At 42.1% G+C, this 15,660-nt stretch overlaps 1 protein-coding gene across 7 annotated transcripts in view; it reads left to right on the top strand.

Moving 5' to 3' along the window:
* LOC132823222 (long-chain-fatty-acid--CoA ligase 6-like) overlaps positions 1-15,660 on the top strand; it is a 100,465-nt gene that overhangs the window by 77,148 nt on the left and 7,657 nt on the right. For 6 of the 7 annotated variants that reach the window (XM_060836843.1, XM_060836845.1, XM_060836846.1 and 3 more), the window contains 3 exons: positions 10,105-10,248; positions 10,814-10,915; positions 12,423-12,494. In XM_060836843.1, the coding sequence (XP_060692826.1) occupies positions 10,105-10,248; positions 10,814-10,915; positions 12,423-12,494 (318 nt within the window). The remainder of the gene's footprint in view (positions 1-10,104; positions 10,249-10,813; positions 10,916-12,422; positions 12,495-15,660) is intronic. The other variant, XM_060836847.1, reaches the window with a different exon arrangement.

Below are 15,660 nucleotides of genomic sequence, written 5' to 3'. Positions count from 1 at the left end.
GATCATGGGTGATCATCCTTAATCAGTATCCTGTTCCTGCCTTATCTCCATAACCCTTGATTCCAATATCCTTGAGAGCTCTATCCAACTCTTTCTTAAATGAATCCAGAGACTGGGCCTCCACTGCCTTCTGGGGCAGAGCATTCCACACACCCACCACTCTCTGGGTGAAGAAATTTCTCCTCATCTCTGTCCTACATGGCCTACCCCTTATTTTTAAGCTGTGTCCTCTGGTTCAGGACTCGCCCATCAGTGGAAACATGTTTCCTGCCTCCAGAGTGTCCAATCCTTATATGTCTCAATCAGATCCCCTCTCAGTCTTCTGAACTCAAGGGTATGCAAGCCCAGTTGCTCCAATCTTTCAACATAAGATAGTCCTGCTATTCCAAGAATTGACCTCATGAACCTACGCTGCGCTCCCTCAATAGCCAAAATGTCTTTCCTCAAATTTGGAGACCAGAACTGCACACAATATTCCAGGTGCGGTCTCACCAGGGCGCTGTACAGCTACAGAAGAACCTCTTTGCTTCTATACTTAATCCCTCTTGTTATGAAGGCCAGCATGCTATTAGCTTTCTTCACTACCTGCTGTACCTGCATGTTTGCCTTCATTGACTGGTGTACAAGAACACCCAGATCTCGTTGTACTGCCCCTTTACCTAACTTGACTCCATTTAGGTGGTAATCTGCCTTCCTGTTCTTGCCACCAAAGTGGATAACCATATATTTATCCACATTAAACTGCATCCGCCATGCATCTGTCCACTCACCTAACCTGTCCAGGTCATCTTGTAATCTCCTAACATCCTCCTCACATTTCACCCTGCCACCCAGCTTTGTATCATCAGCAAATTTGCTAATGTTACTACTAATACTATCTTCTATATCATTAATATATATTGTAAGAAGCTGCGGTCCCAGCACTGATCACTGCGGTACCCCACTGGTCACCGCCTGCCATTCCGAAAGGGAGCCATTTATCACTACTCTTTGTTTCCTGTCAGCCAACCAATTTTCAATCCAAGTTAGTACTTTGCCCCCAATACCATGCGCCCTACTTTTGCTCACTAACCTCTTACGTGGGACTTTATCAAAGGCTTTCTGAAAGTCCAGGTACACTACATTCACTGGATCTCCCTTGTCCATTTTCAGAGTTACATTCTCAAAAAATTCCAGAAGATTAGTCAAGCATGATTTCCCCTTCATAAATCCATGCTGACTCTGACCTATCCTGTGACTGCTATCCAGATGTGTCGTAATTTCATCCTTTATAATTGACTCCAGCATCTTTTCCCTCCACTGGGGTCAGACAAACTGGTCTATAATTTCCTGCTTTCTCTCTCGCTCCTTTCTTAAAAAGTGGAACAACATTAGCCACCCTCCAATCTGCAGTAACTGATCCTGAATGTATCGAACTCTGGAAAATAATCACCAATGCATCCATGATTTCTAGAGCCATCTCCTTCAGTACCCTGGGATGTAAACCATCAGGCCCCGGGAACTTATCAGCCTTCAGACCTAACAGTCTCTCCAACACCAATTCCTGGCAAATATTTGCTGCTCACAATGTGGTCTCCTCTACACTGGGGAGACAAAACACAGATTGAGCTTTGTCAAATGCCTTTGCTGTATCTATAAACTAACCCCAAGCTTCTAATTGCTTGCATATTGTCACTGTTTCCATGCCAACATTTCTGCCTTCAGCTTGCTGCAGTGAAGATTACAGCAAGCTGCTGCCAGACCTGCAGAGTTTCCCTAGCACTTTATTTTTGTAGCTAATGACATTTGGTAGCCAACCCCTAATGTTAACTTGAAAGAATGGAATTGAGACAAACATGATGGTTTGTTCAATTGCATCTAATTCCTGAAAACATCTGTTAGATTAATTTACTAAATTCCAAGTGTGGATCAAAGGTTTCTGAGTGGAATCATTTATCTTTGTGTTTGATTTTATTTTTCTAGTGTTTTCTCCAGACTTGAAGTGTTAAAGCACTATATTTTTAAATTAGGACGACTACAGAGCTAGTTTCAATTTGAATACATTCATTGGGACCTGGGTGTCCTTGTGCATGAATCACAGAGGGTTGGTCTGCAGGTACAACAAGTAATTAGGAAGGCAAATGGAATTTTGTCCTTCATTGAGAAAGGGGTTGAGCTAAAAGCAGGGAGGTTATGTTGTAGCTGTATAGGGTGCTGGTGAGGCCACACCTGGAGTACTGTGTGCAGATTTGGTCTCCTTATTTAAGAAAGGATGTACTGGCACTGGAGGGGGTGCAGAGGAGGTTCACTAGGTTAATTCTGGAGTTAAGGTGGTTAGCTTAGGAGGAGAGGCTGAGTATATTGGGTTTATATTCATTGGAATTTAGAAGAATGGGGAAGGGTGGGGAATCTTATAGAATCAAATAAAATTATTAAGGGAATCGATTAAAATAGAGATAGATAGGATGTTTCCACTGGTGGGTGAGACTAGGACAAGAGGACATGGGCTCAAAATTAGAGGAAGCAGGTTTAGAACAGAATAGCCAAGGAACTTCTTCACCAGAGGGTTGTTAATCTATGGAATTCTTTGATCAGGGAAGTAGTGACATTACTTCTGTAATTGCTTTTAAAGCTAAGGTAAATACGTTTTTGAAAAATAAAGGAATTAAGGGATATGGTGAAAACATGGGTAAGAGGACCTGATGAAAAGATTAGCCATGATCTTATTGAATGGCTCGGAGGGCTGGACATCCTACTCCTGCCTCCTAGTTCTTATGTTGGTAGCGCTGATCATATGCGCTATGTCTCTGTCCTTTTTTCCTGTAGATAATATCAAAACTGAATGAGCTGAACTGTTCTGTCTATAAGGAACCCAAATTTGAGCAATATACCTTGTTTGGCAGCTCATTGCACACTACTTTCCTTGCTTTAAGAAAAATGATGATTTCAGCCTTCAAATTGAAAAATCTTTGCAGGACCTTCTTTTTTTTTTAGATTAGACTTACAGTGTGGAAACAGGCCCTTCGGCCCAACAAGTCCACACCGACCCGCCGAAGCGAAACCCACCCATACCCCTACATTACCCCTTACCTAACACTATGGGCAATTTAGCATGGCCAATTCACCTGACCCGCACATCTTTGGACTGTGGGAGGAAACCGGAGCACCCGGAGGAAACCCACGCAGACACGGGGAGAACGTGCAAACTCCACACAGTCAGTCGCCTGAGTCGGGAATTGAACCCGGGTCTTCAGGCGCTGTGAGGCAGCAGTGCTAACCACTGTGCCACCGTGCCGCCCACTAACTCCTCGATGTAACCTCACATCAGCATGGAGGACTAATTCTTTGTAGGCAGCATTAATTATTTTGAGTAAGGATTTAAACAAGCTATGCTGAAGGGATCTTACTCAAATCAAGTTTACAGTCTTAACTGTCATTACATGAGAAAAAGCCAAAACGTAACTCGCTATTGCATGCTGATGGATTCTTCTGTGAGATGTAAAAAATGAGGTCTGCAGATGCTGGAGATCACAGCTGCAAATGTGTTGCTGGTCAAAGCACAGCAGGTTAGGCAGCATCTCAGGAATAGAGAATTCGACGTTTCGAGCATAAGCCCTTCATCAGGAATAAGAGAGAGAGAGCCAAGCCGGCTGAGATAAAAGGTAGGGAGGAGGGACTAGGGGGAGGGGCGATGGAGGTGGGATAGGTGGAAGGAGGTCAAGGTGAGGGTGATAGGCCGGAGTGGGGTGGGGGCGGAGAGGTCAGGAAGAGGATTGCAGGTTAGGAGGGCGGTGCTGAGTTGAGGGAACCGACTGAGACAAGGTGGGGGGAGGGGAAATGAGGAAGCTGGAGAAATCTGAATTCATACCTTGTGGTTGGAAGGTTCCCAGGCGGAAGATGAGGCGCTCCTCCTCCAGCCGTCGTGTAGTTGTGTTCTGCCGGTGGAGGAGTCCAAGGACCTGCATGTCCTCGGTGGAGTGGGAGGGGGAGTTAAAGTGTTGAGCCACGGGGTGATTGGGTTGGTTGGTTCGGGCGGCCCAGAGGTGTTCTCTGAAGCGTTCCGCAAGTAAGCGGCCTGTCTCACCAATATAGAGGAGGCCACATCGGGTGCAGCGGATGCAATAGATGATGTGTGTGGAGGTACAGGTGAACTTGTGGCGGATATGGAAGGATCCCTTGGGGCCTTGGAGGGAAGTGAGTGTGGAGGTGTGGGCGCAAGTTTTACATTTCCTGCGGTTGCAGGGGAAGGTGCCGGGGGTGGAGGTTGGGTTGGTGGGGGGTGTGGATCTGACAAGGGAGTCACGAAGGGAGTGGTCCTTGCGGAACGCTGATAGGGGAGGGGAGGGAAATATATCCTTGGTGGTGGGGTCCGTTTGGAGGTGGCGGAAATGGCGGCGGATAATACGTTGTATGCGCAGGTTGGTGGGGTGGTAGGTGAGAACCAGTGGGGTTCTGTCTTGGTGGCGGTTGGAGGAGCGGGGCTCAAGGGCGGAGGAGCGGGAAGTGGAGGAGATGCGGTGGAGGGCATCGTCGATCACGTCTGGGGGGAATCTGCGGTCCTTGAAGAAGGAGGCCATCTGGGTTGTGCGGTGTTGGAATTGGTCCTCCTGGGAGCAGATGCGGCGGAGACGAAGGAATTGGGAATATGGGATGGCGTTTTTACAGGGGGCAGGGTGGGAGGAGGTGTAGTCCAGGTAGCTGTGGGAGTCAGTCGGTTTATAATAGATGTCTGTGTTGAGTCGGTCGCCCGAGATAGAAATGGAAAGGTCTAGGAAGGGGAGGGAGGAGTCTGAGACAGTCCAGGTGAATTTCAGGTCGGGATGGAAGGTGTTAGTAAAGTTGATGAACTGTTCAACCTCCTCGTGGGAGCACGAGGCAGCGCCGATACAGTCATCGATGTAGCGGAGGAAAAGGTGGGGGGTGGTGCCAGTGTAGTTGCGGAAGATGGACTGTTCCACATATCCTACGAAGAGGCAGGCATAGCTGGGGCCCATGCGGGTGCCCATGGCAACTCCTTTAGTTTGGAGGAAGTGGGAGGATTGAAAAGAGAAGTTATTCAGGGTGAGGACCAGTTCAGTCAGTCGAAGGAGGGTGTCAGTGGAAGGGTACTGGTTAGTGCGGCGGGAAAGGAAGAAGCGGAGGGCTTTGAGTCCTTCGTGATGGGGGATGGAGGTGTACAGGGACTGGATGTCCATAGTGAAAATAAGGCATTGGGGACCGGGGAAGCGAAAATCCTGGAGGAGGTGGAGGGCGTGGGTGGTGTCCCGAACGTAGGTGGGGAGTTCTTGGACTAAAGGGGACAGGACCGTGTCGAGGTATTGGGAGATGAGTTCGGTGGGGCAGGAGCAGGCTGAGACAATGGGTCGTTCGGTGGGGCAGGAGCAGGCTGAGACAATGCGTCTTCTGTGAGATGATCAGGGCCATTTCTGCAAAATGCAACAAAGCCTGCATTTGCACCAAGTATAGCAGATGTGCTGTCAGTTGTGATGGAAATCAGTTTCCTCATTGCTGTGTTCTTCTCATGCACGTACCTTTTTTCAATTTATTTTAGACATCTTCGCTTGTTCTCACTTTAAGGGGCAAAAGAATGAGAAGATCCTCTTTCGTTGTCATGGCTGTAAAAACCACGCACACTCAAGCAATCAGCTAAACTGTATTGGTCATGTTGATTGGATTCATCAAATGCAGTGAGAAGCATTCACAGTATTTCAATGTCTTTCTGTAATTGCTGAAAGATACCTTCAGAAATGATTACACTTAGCTTGTAACTGTGGAAACACCTAGTGACTTATTCTGGATTGCTGTTATTGTGACCTGTTTGGTCCTAAGTCTTTGAATAAAGAGCCAGCAACCATGAGGGGTGGCACAGTGGCTCAATGGTTAGCACTGCTGCCTCATAGCACCAGGGTCCCAGGTTTGATTCCAGCCTTGGGTGACTGTCTGTGTGAGGTTTGCACATTCTCCCTGTGCGTTTGCTCCCATAGTCCAAAGATGTGCATGTCAGGTGAATTGGCTGAGCTAAATTGTCCCATTGTGTTCGGTCAATTAGTCAGCCGGAATTGGACCCGGATGGGTTACTCTTCGGAGGGTCGGTATGGACTATTTCCACACTCTAGGTAATCAATTCTAATTACAGTCATTGTTCCTTTAATTAGTTTGCCACCTGTGAATGATGTTATTCTGTCTGGCCAGTAGATGGCAAATACCAAATGCTGTTTCAGTTCAGGCCTTGCCTTTTGCTGCTGCCATCAGGGGAAAAACACTGTTGAGCTTTCAAAATGGCCTCACCTTGTCAAATTTCTTTATCCAAAGTTTGCTATTCAAGGGAAAACTACCCTTGAATTTACTGTGCATCATTGTGTGGTGTTGTCCCAAATTCCCATTTTAACTTATTGATATATTTGGCAATATTTAAGGCAGAAGCTCTTCTATAGTTGTGAACAAAAATTAATTTTCCTGTTCTGCATGAAATTTGTGTTGACAGGTTGAACCAAAGGGTCTGTTTCCATGCTGTACATCTCTATGACTTTGCTCATCATTATTGCTCATATTGAAGTTCATGCTATTACCCTACAACTCTGCAGGCAGACTCTGGATCTGCACCTCTGGAATGTCCAGAAAGTTGATAGCTGCTCTTGCAGAGTCCACATGGACAGGATGGCTTAAATAGCATTTTTATTTTTCTGGTACTGTAATATACTGGCTTTGCACATCAGATCTTAGTATATTTCTTCTTCATTTGTTGACATTGTAACCAAAAGATTTACTTTATCCTGTGATGGAGGTCCATCTGGACCCAAACTGAAACCCGATGCAACAAGTTAGCAAAGCCTGTTAAAAGCATAATTTTGTCTCGAGCTGCACATTTCCGGAATCAGGGTCATGACAATCAATGTGTGTGGGGCAAGGGAACAAGGGCAGTCGGTAAGATCAGCTGTCAGAAAGACCACACTCAGTCAGTGAGATGGAGACTACAGCTTTAGTTCATGTGTCACAAGAGTTTACAGGCATTGCAATAATTAAGATGACAAATGGAATGCTATCCTATCCAATGAGAAGGTTTAAACATAACATAAAGAATGTTGTGCTCCATTTGTATTGGACTTTGGTGTGACTGTATCTCAAATACTGTGTGTAGTTTTGGTTGGTTTATTTGAGGAAGGATGTAAGTGCACTGAAGACACTTCAGAGGAGGTTTACTTGATTGTTATCTGGAATGAGCTGCTTCCTTAATGGGGAGAGTTGGGTGAGTGTGTTATCACTGGAGTTTAGAAGGATTGAGGTGTAATTTAGTTGAAGTGTATAAAATTCTGACTGGTTTAACAACATAGGTGTGAAAGTGATGTTTCTTATTATGGGGGAGCCCCAGAATTAGTGAGCATTATTTTAAAATTAAAGGGTCACCCTTTTAGGACGGAAGTGATGAGAATTTACCTCAGGGCTGTGTGACTTTGGAACTCTCAGTAGGTGATGGAGCTGGGTGGTCATTGAATACTTTTAAAATGGAGTAAGCTAGATTTCTGTTAGGCCAGAGAATTGAAGGTTATCAAGAGTAAATAGGAATATGAAATTCAAGACACAAACAGATTAGCCAGTGGTGTAGCATTTGAGGCCAAAAGACCTACTTCTGTTCCTAATTCACATGCTCTCTCTCTAAATAACCAGTGATTCAATATGGGTCACGATATATTTTCTAGTTGCCGGCTTTGCATGATAACGTTACGTCTGAGCACATTTCTTTCACAACAAAAAAACCCATTGGCTAAATGGTTACTTTACTGATGTGTCTTCACTTTTATGATTACCCAGGTTATTGTTCGGATGCTTTACTTAAGGTCAATGAGATGCTGTCCATTCATTCTATTGCAAAGTATTGTTCTCTGTGTGGATTTACAGACATGCTAAGTAGAATGATCCCAATCGCTGAAAGGCATGAACATTGGGAACATCTTCTCACCTATTACATCTTCTCACCCCACTGTTGAGCCATTTCACATTCTCCTATTTACTGGATGGAAGCTAGATGATGACAATTAGAATCTTGAAGTCAAAGCAGTAACCTGGCAACTCTAGCTCATCATTTGCTATTCCAGACCTCCTCCAATCATCCACATCTCGGTGCATACACCATGAGCAGTAAACGTACGCACTGTTCACCCACCAGCACCTCCAGCTCCCCGTTCACAAAGCAGGGTGAAACTTTCCCTCTACTCAACATGTCCAGGGCAAATAATACAAATGTTTAGGTCTGCTGCAAGCCTCTTACCAGTTGCACTCTAGCCTTTAATGATAATACAAGTGCCAGGCATACTGGGAGGTTCTGGCAATGACCAGTCCTTTGTCTGTGGTGACTGAGAGAATAAGACAAAGGTGACATGGTGATATGTACAGAGTTGTGAGGAGTATTCAAGAAGATGACGTGAAAAAAACTTGCTAAGGTTCATGGAGAGAAACCATGCGTGAAACCTGCCAAAATTGGCACTTGACTTTTTTTTGGTAAAACTCAGCTCATTATCTTCATTTCAGTAGAGTTGAAACGTAGACAATATAGTGACATAAATGTTCAGCATCCTCAGCTGGAGTGTGGCATGTTAATCTTTTTAAAAAAGTCAGTTCAGAATTTGCAACCTGTCTTGATAACCGTAAACGTGGAATATCAATATTCCATTACTTGATTTTAATATGTAAGAGCTTCATGGACTTAAGTGGCTTTTAAAAATGACAGGTGCTGAACTATAATGTGTACTAAGGTCAATTGATCAGGTTGAGCTAAGTTAATGGAACCATCAGTAAACAAGGATCAATTTGAACCAGAATTAACGCAGTTCTAAGAGGGCATGAAACTCATCTGTGTTTCTGGGTTGATTCTGGAAGTTGTATTACACATTGGGATGAAAGTGATAGGGCAGAAACAAGAAACAATGGATTTGCAAGCAAGAATTGGAAGCCTCTTTCCCTTCCCCCTCTTTGTATATCTCCCTTTTCTGATTGTCTGTCTTTCCCTTTCCTTCTCTCTGCCTCTTCTTGGTCCCTTTCCCTCTCCCTCTCCCTCCCTCTCCTTCTCTAACTTTAAAGGTCAAAGCCTGGTGAAAAAGCAACTTGAAGCAACCACCATTCTCTGAAAAAGAACTGCGAACTTTACCACTGCTGAAGAAACAGTGCAACAGCTAAACAGTTGGGACTGGAGTCATTATCAGAACTCAAAGATTCTAAGTTAAAAATCACATAACACCAGTTTTTAGTCCAACAGGTTTAATTGGAAGCACGCTAGCTTTCGGAGCGTCGCACCTTCACCAGGACTATCACCTGATGAAGAAGCGACGCTCCAAAAGCTAGTGTGCTTCCAATTAGACCTGTTGGACTATAACCTGGTGTTGTGATTTTTAACTTTGTACACCCCAGTCCAACACCGACATCTCCAAATTACAAAGATTCTAAGAAATTTTAAAATGTAACTGCCTTTACCTTCCCTTGCATCCAACATTGTTTTTCAGCATAATGCCTGTGTTTGTCTATGTCTTAGATGCCCTTTTTTAGTTTACCTGGGTAGATAGTAAATAATAAAATTCCTTTTCCTTTCACTTGAGAAAACCTTGTACTGTAATTAATTGGCTCCATCATTATGACCTAGTTAATTACATTTAAATTTTTGAATGCTGATAAAGAAATAAGAATATTTGTTGAAGTTGACAAAGGTGTTTTAAAAAGAGTAGAGTCGTTCAACCCTCCTCACTAAACTAAATCCAAATCATTTTCTTTTTATAAAGCATGGCTTCAAATCACAACAAAATCAAAATTGCATCATTTCCAACACATGAATGTTCCCTAAGTACTGCACCTAAAAAAAAGTAGAAACTTTTATGTCCTAGAGTAATACCATAATAGACCAACCACATCATTCAATAATGTATAGCACATTGTAACAGGCAGCACTTTCATCTAAGGCAGTGCAGTTTCTGAGATTTTGTGAATGTTATGTGCTCAGACATGTCCATATCTAGTTTGGGAGCTGAGTTTGTAATTCTGGTACATCCACCTTCCTTTATTCAGGAGTAATATTGTGATTTTATGTTGGAGGTAACGATTGAATTATTGTGGATTATTGTTTTGTTTCAATATATACAGAATGGCACTTTAAAAATCATAGACCGAAAGAAACACATATTCAAACTTGCTCAGGGAGAGTACATTGCACCAGAGAAAATTGAGAATATCTATGTACGGAGTGAGCCTGTAGCCCAAGTGTATGTCCATGGAGATAGTTTGCAGGTAACTATGGATTATTAATATTTCAAGAATAAAATAAACAATAACAATTTGTACCTCCTCATTCATCAGATATGTAATCTGTTTAATATTACTTAATTTTAAAACATATTTTACCTTGATTAATTTCTTGAATTTTCTCTTCCTGTGCTTCTGATTTTCTTTTTGTGTAGTTCTGTATTTACAACATAAGTGTTGTGAGACATTTAATATATCAATATTGATCATAATGAGCTAGCATTGTACTGTGACAGGCAGCTAATGAAGGCAGTGATCTTCAATAGACGAAGGGAGATAAGAGGAAAATGAGTAACTTGAAAACAAGTTACAAAAATCTTATACATTGACTAGAAGTTAGAACATGCAAAAGAACATCTTAGCCCAAAAGATAATTACATAATATCAGGGTTTCTGATGTTACATTAACTTTGCATATGGTGTCAATGTTCAATATTGAATTTTGCTGTAAGGTCCTTCTCATGTAAGCAAGGGAAAGTTGGTTTATATTTGAACTTAACTCGATTGCACTTTTTAAATTCTGTTTAATGCTTTCCCTGTTTTGGTACAGTCCTTCTTGGTGGGTATTGTTGTACCTGATCCTGAAGTCACAGAAGCCTGGGCAAGGAAAAAGGGATTTGAACATTCTTATGCAGAACTAGCTAAATCAGAGGTATGTTTTAAAATCGTATATGTAGACCACACAGCATGTTTGAACCTTATTATGCAGGACTTTAGTTCTATACTGCTATTATGTAGTGTTAATTGGGTGATCCCTACTGGCCAAAAAGCAGTATTGCATGATTTCAACATTCTCAATCAATGGGCAGAATGTTCCTGGCCTCCTGGAGGCAGGAGACCTCAAATGTTCAGTGGTCAGGCCTAATACCCAATGCCTTTCAGCTTCCTCCCAAGGTAAAAAGGCCCATGGGTCATCTTCCCACTCCATTAAAGACCCTGTAGAATAGCCAAGTAGCAACCACTAGAAGAGCATTTTCAGTCTGCTGTTTTTTCAGCAGAAGACAAGAGAAATGACAGGCAACTGATCTGACAATAAAACTGTGCGGATTGCATGTAAATTGGTGGCTGGATCGATGAGCTGGGCTGAACCTGCAATAATGTTTTGCATAATCCATGGACGTGGGGCAGGGAAGAAGTCACTGACAGCTTTCTCTGACCTCTGACCCTCCCCAATAATGCCCACAGTTGTCCTTGGGTTGATTCTCAATCCTGGGATTCTGGCTCAGCAGCAGCCATGGCCGCCTTCCTTTGTGACACTGTAGAGTTCTTGAACTGCCACCCTATGATTAGCTGGCAGCTCTTGATGGGTGCAGTATCCTATTCCAGAATTCTTGGTCAACAGAAAGATCAAATATTGTTTATTTCATTGCCTGATGGGGTAAATCATAAAATCCCTACAGTGTAGAAAGAGACCATTCAAGTCTGCACCAACCCTCTGAGGAGCATCCTATGCAGACCCAGCACCTATAACCCCACATGCATCATGGTTAAATGAGGGAGGAAACCAGAGCATCCAGAAGAACCCCACACAGACACAGGGAGAATGTCTGTGTGGAGTTTACACAGTTGTCCAAAGCTGGAATCGAACATGGATCCCTGGCATTGTGAGGCAGCAGTGCTAGCCCCTGTGTCAGTATGGTGGCTCATCTATCGGAGAGTAAGAATGACTGTTCCAATGCAAGACATCCACCTAACCCAGAAGGTTCCATCCAATATCCTATATATTCCATGTTCGCATCTAGGATACGCATTCAGTTTCAGCTTTTGCTTACACCAGATGATTGCAGACAGTCCAGCTGTTGGAAATAGTGGAGAAATGTATGGAGATAGGATCAGTGTTTTTCTCCTCCGCAGTCTTATCCCTGCTTACCCTAATTCTGCCAAGAAATTGGTGACTGGAGTTACTATATCAACAAATTTACCGCATTATATTTTTAATATAGTTTGAACTAAACAAAATAGATCTCACACTACAGAAAAAGGTAAGTTGTACCAATGAAAAGCAGATATTCCAGTAATATCTGCACAAGTATTGTTTAAATAAAAATGAAAAGTTATATTTCCTGTTACTGCTTTAACAATAAAAAAAATGGAGAAGATGTTTTAGTTTTTGTGCATGGTTCAAGTTGAATATTACTTAACGGTTTGCTTTGATTTAGGCTTTTAAAAAAGCTCTTATAGAAGACATGGTAAAACTGGGAAAACAAGCTGGCCTTTATTCATTTGAACAGGTAAGATAATATTCATTGAATTTCTCCACCATTATGACAAGAGGGAGATATTTCGGCTGTACAATGTTATGGGCCAGGCCCTCAAAACATTTCAAGAAAGTAGCCCAGACCTGAACTTTGCTAGTTGTTTTAAGCAGGTTTAATGCAGGTATTCCAGGGGAATGCAGTTGGTCAAACCATGGTTTTAAACAAAATGATTTATTAACAAGATTACCAAATGAAACAAACAAAAGAGAATAGAATACTGAATAACTTAATCTATCTGAAAACTGAACAGATCATTCCAACTTAATGATGCTATTCTAAATACTTGCAACAATCCCCTTAAATACCCCTTGGTACAAAAGGTAAAATCAAACACAGGATGTTACAGGAGAGATGTCAGAGTGAGACAGAAGGATCAGCCTGGGCTTGCTTCTTTGGATTGAACAGTTTTTACTACTGCCTGACGGGTTTCAGTGAACAGCCGGACTGCCAAAAACCAAATCAAAGCAGAGAAAATCTGAGCTGAGAGAACTGGCCACTCCTCTTTGTTATGACATGGGGTAAACCCCTCTGCTAATTTAAACCCAACACACAGAGAAGCTCACCTCACACCGTAATATGTTAAATTTTGAGGCAAAGAACCATTCCATATCTCAGTATTTAATGTAAAAATTAACAATTTTATTCTTGAAGTCCAAAAGAGAACATTTAAAACAACAACTCCTTTCTCTTAAACCTATCTTTTCCCTTCCACTCTGCAATGTTATTTCAATTTTAAGAAAAACCCTGATTAAGATTTACAAAAAAAAATCACGTTTCAAAGCCAGCCAGCTTTGTCGAGTCTCCTTTGTAGATTTTCCTCTGTATTTTCTTGGGTCATCATTTCTTGGTCTTCTGGTGCACAACTTTTCTTATGGACAGTTACCTTTCAGAGAGCTGCTCGACTAGCAGTCTGTACTTGTTGGTGCTCTTTGCTGTTCTCCCCCTAACTGTTCAAAATGTCTGGTTTTATTTCCCAAAGCATCAGATCATTTCATTGGGTTGATGTCATCCCAAACAGTAAGATTCAAATTTAATTGGACTTTGGTATCTGGGGCATAATTTAAACTGGCTGAATTTGAATTTGTTTTTGTTCCATGGAAATGCAGCTCCAGCTATTTGTTTAAATCAAATGTTATACTATTAAATTGTTCAGCACATTCAGTGCTTTCAGTCCTTGCCAGCTTCCTCTCTCTCTCTCTCTCAAAGGTACCATACACACTTACACCTTCATAACACCTCCCCCTTAAGAAAAAATGAACCATCATATGAAACGATGGCATCATTTTTTTTCTCCATTCCTTAACCACGTGACCATGACATACAAATGACAAAACTAAGTTCACACTAATGTCTTCCCACATATACATGACGTTGAATAGATCCGAATCTCATCTATACTTTCAGTTAAATTCGCGATAACACATCTGCGATTACATTCTTATAACCCGCAACATGTACGAACTGTAAAGTAAAAATCTGTAACATAAGACTTCAACAAAATAGTTTCATATTCTTGTCTTTAAAGCATTCCAAGAATGTAAGAGAATTGAGATCTGTGTGCACAACTGTCTCCGACACATTGTTCATGACACACACATTAAAATGTTGTAAGACCAGTATCAAACCCAATAGTTCTTTATCGATCGTGTAGTATTTCCTCTGGTTGATGTTGAGTTTCTTAAAAAAGTAGTCAACTGGCAGTTCAATCCCACCATCATCTTCCTGTAGCAGTACAGCTCCAACTCCTACGTCATTAGCATCGATGGCAATGCAACCGCAGCTATTGGTTTCAACAAATATTACAATTTTAAATTGTTCAACACACTCTATGCTTTCAGTCAGTCCTTGACAGCTTCCTCTCTCTTAAAGGCACAATACACACTGACACCTTCATTATAAATTTCATTGTACAAGCATTTTTTTAAAACTTGAAAGCCATTTTTCCTGTGGAAGTATTTGTTAGCTATAATCAAATTGGCTCTCAAACCTTTCAAACCCAATCTTTTCAGAGTCTGTGTCTTTTACAACCTTCTGAAAAACCAAGGACATCGTAACCTTGTTTAAAGGAGCAGTATCCTCACCCCCCCCCCCCTTAAAATATCAATATCCAAAAATGACTTCATTTTAAAACCCTTTAGTCCTAAACTGTCAGTACTTTATTACACACACACACATATCACATTGACTGTAAACATGCACTACTACATTCTGTTTCGGTCTTTTTTTATTCCTGCGACCCAACACCACCTGTTTGCCGTTCAAATCTTGAAAATGTGTCAGCATTCATGTTTTTTTGCCACATGCACAGTTTTCAAATTGAATGGCTGTCACAGCTCTATCTAAATAGTCTGGCATTTTTGTCCTTAAATTCCTCCGCAAACATCAGTGGGTTATGATCAGTGTACATGATTGTCTCCGATACGTTGCTGGTAGCATAAACATTGAAATGTTATAATGCCAACACAAAGCTCAAAGTCTTCTCAGCTGTTGAATATTTCGACTGCTGAATGTTCAGTTTCCTGGAGAAATAATTGATGGATCTTTCTATCTTACCAGTTTCCTGCAAGAGCACAGCACTCTCACCCACATCACTTGCATCGATAGCCACCTTGAATGGCTTTGCGTAATTAGGTGTGGTTCATACTGGGCCAGTGGTTAACACAGCTTTCAGGCTGTCAAATGCTTTCTGACTGTCCGCTGTTCACTGAGGCTTCTTGCCTTTCCTTAGCAATTCAGTGAGTGGAGCAGCCACATTATTAAAATTTGGTATGAATTTTTGATAAAATCCACTCAATCCCAGGAATTATAGCAGTGCTCTTTTTGTCATTGGTATGGGAAACTCCCCAATTACTTTTGTTTGTGCATCCTGTGGGGCCATTTGTGCATGTCCAATAACATAGCTCAGGAAGGTGACTTGGGCTTTGGCAAATTCACTTTTAGTCAGGTTTATCACCAAGCCTGTCGTCCAAATTTGATCAAACAAGTCTGATAAGTGTTGCAAATGTTACTTCCATGTGTGGCTAAAAATCACCAGCTCGTCTATAATCACGGCACAATTGGGTAATCTGGCAATGACTTTATTGGTTAGTCTGTAAAATGTGGCTGGCGCATTTTTCATACCAAATGGCAAGGCTTTAAA

This window comes from Hemiscyllium ocellatum, chromosome 16 (assembly GCF_020745735.1).
Source record: "Hemiscyllium ocellatum isolate sHemOce1 chromosome 16, sHemOce1.pat.X.cur, whole genome shotgun sequence".
NCBI lineage: Eukaryota > Metazoa > Chordata > Chondrichthyes > Orectolobiformes > Hemiscylliidae > Hemiscyllium > Hemiscyllium ocellatum.
Note: the sequence above shows the minus strand (reverse complement) of the source record. Positions and strands in the feature narration are given on the sequence as shown.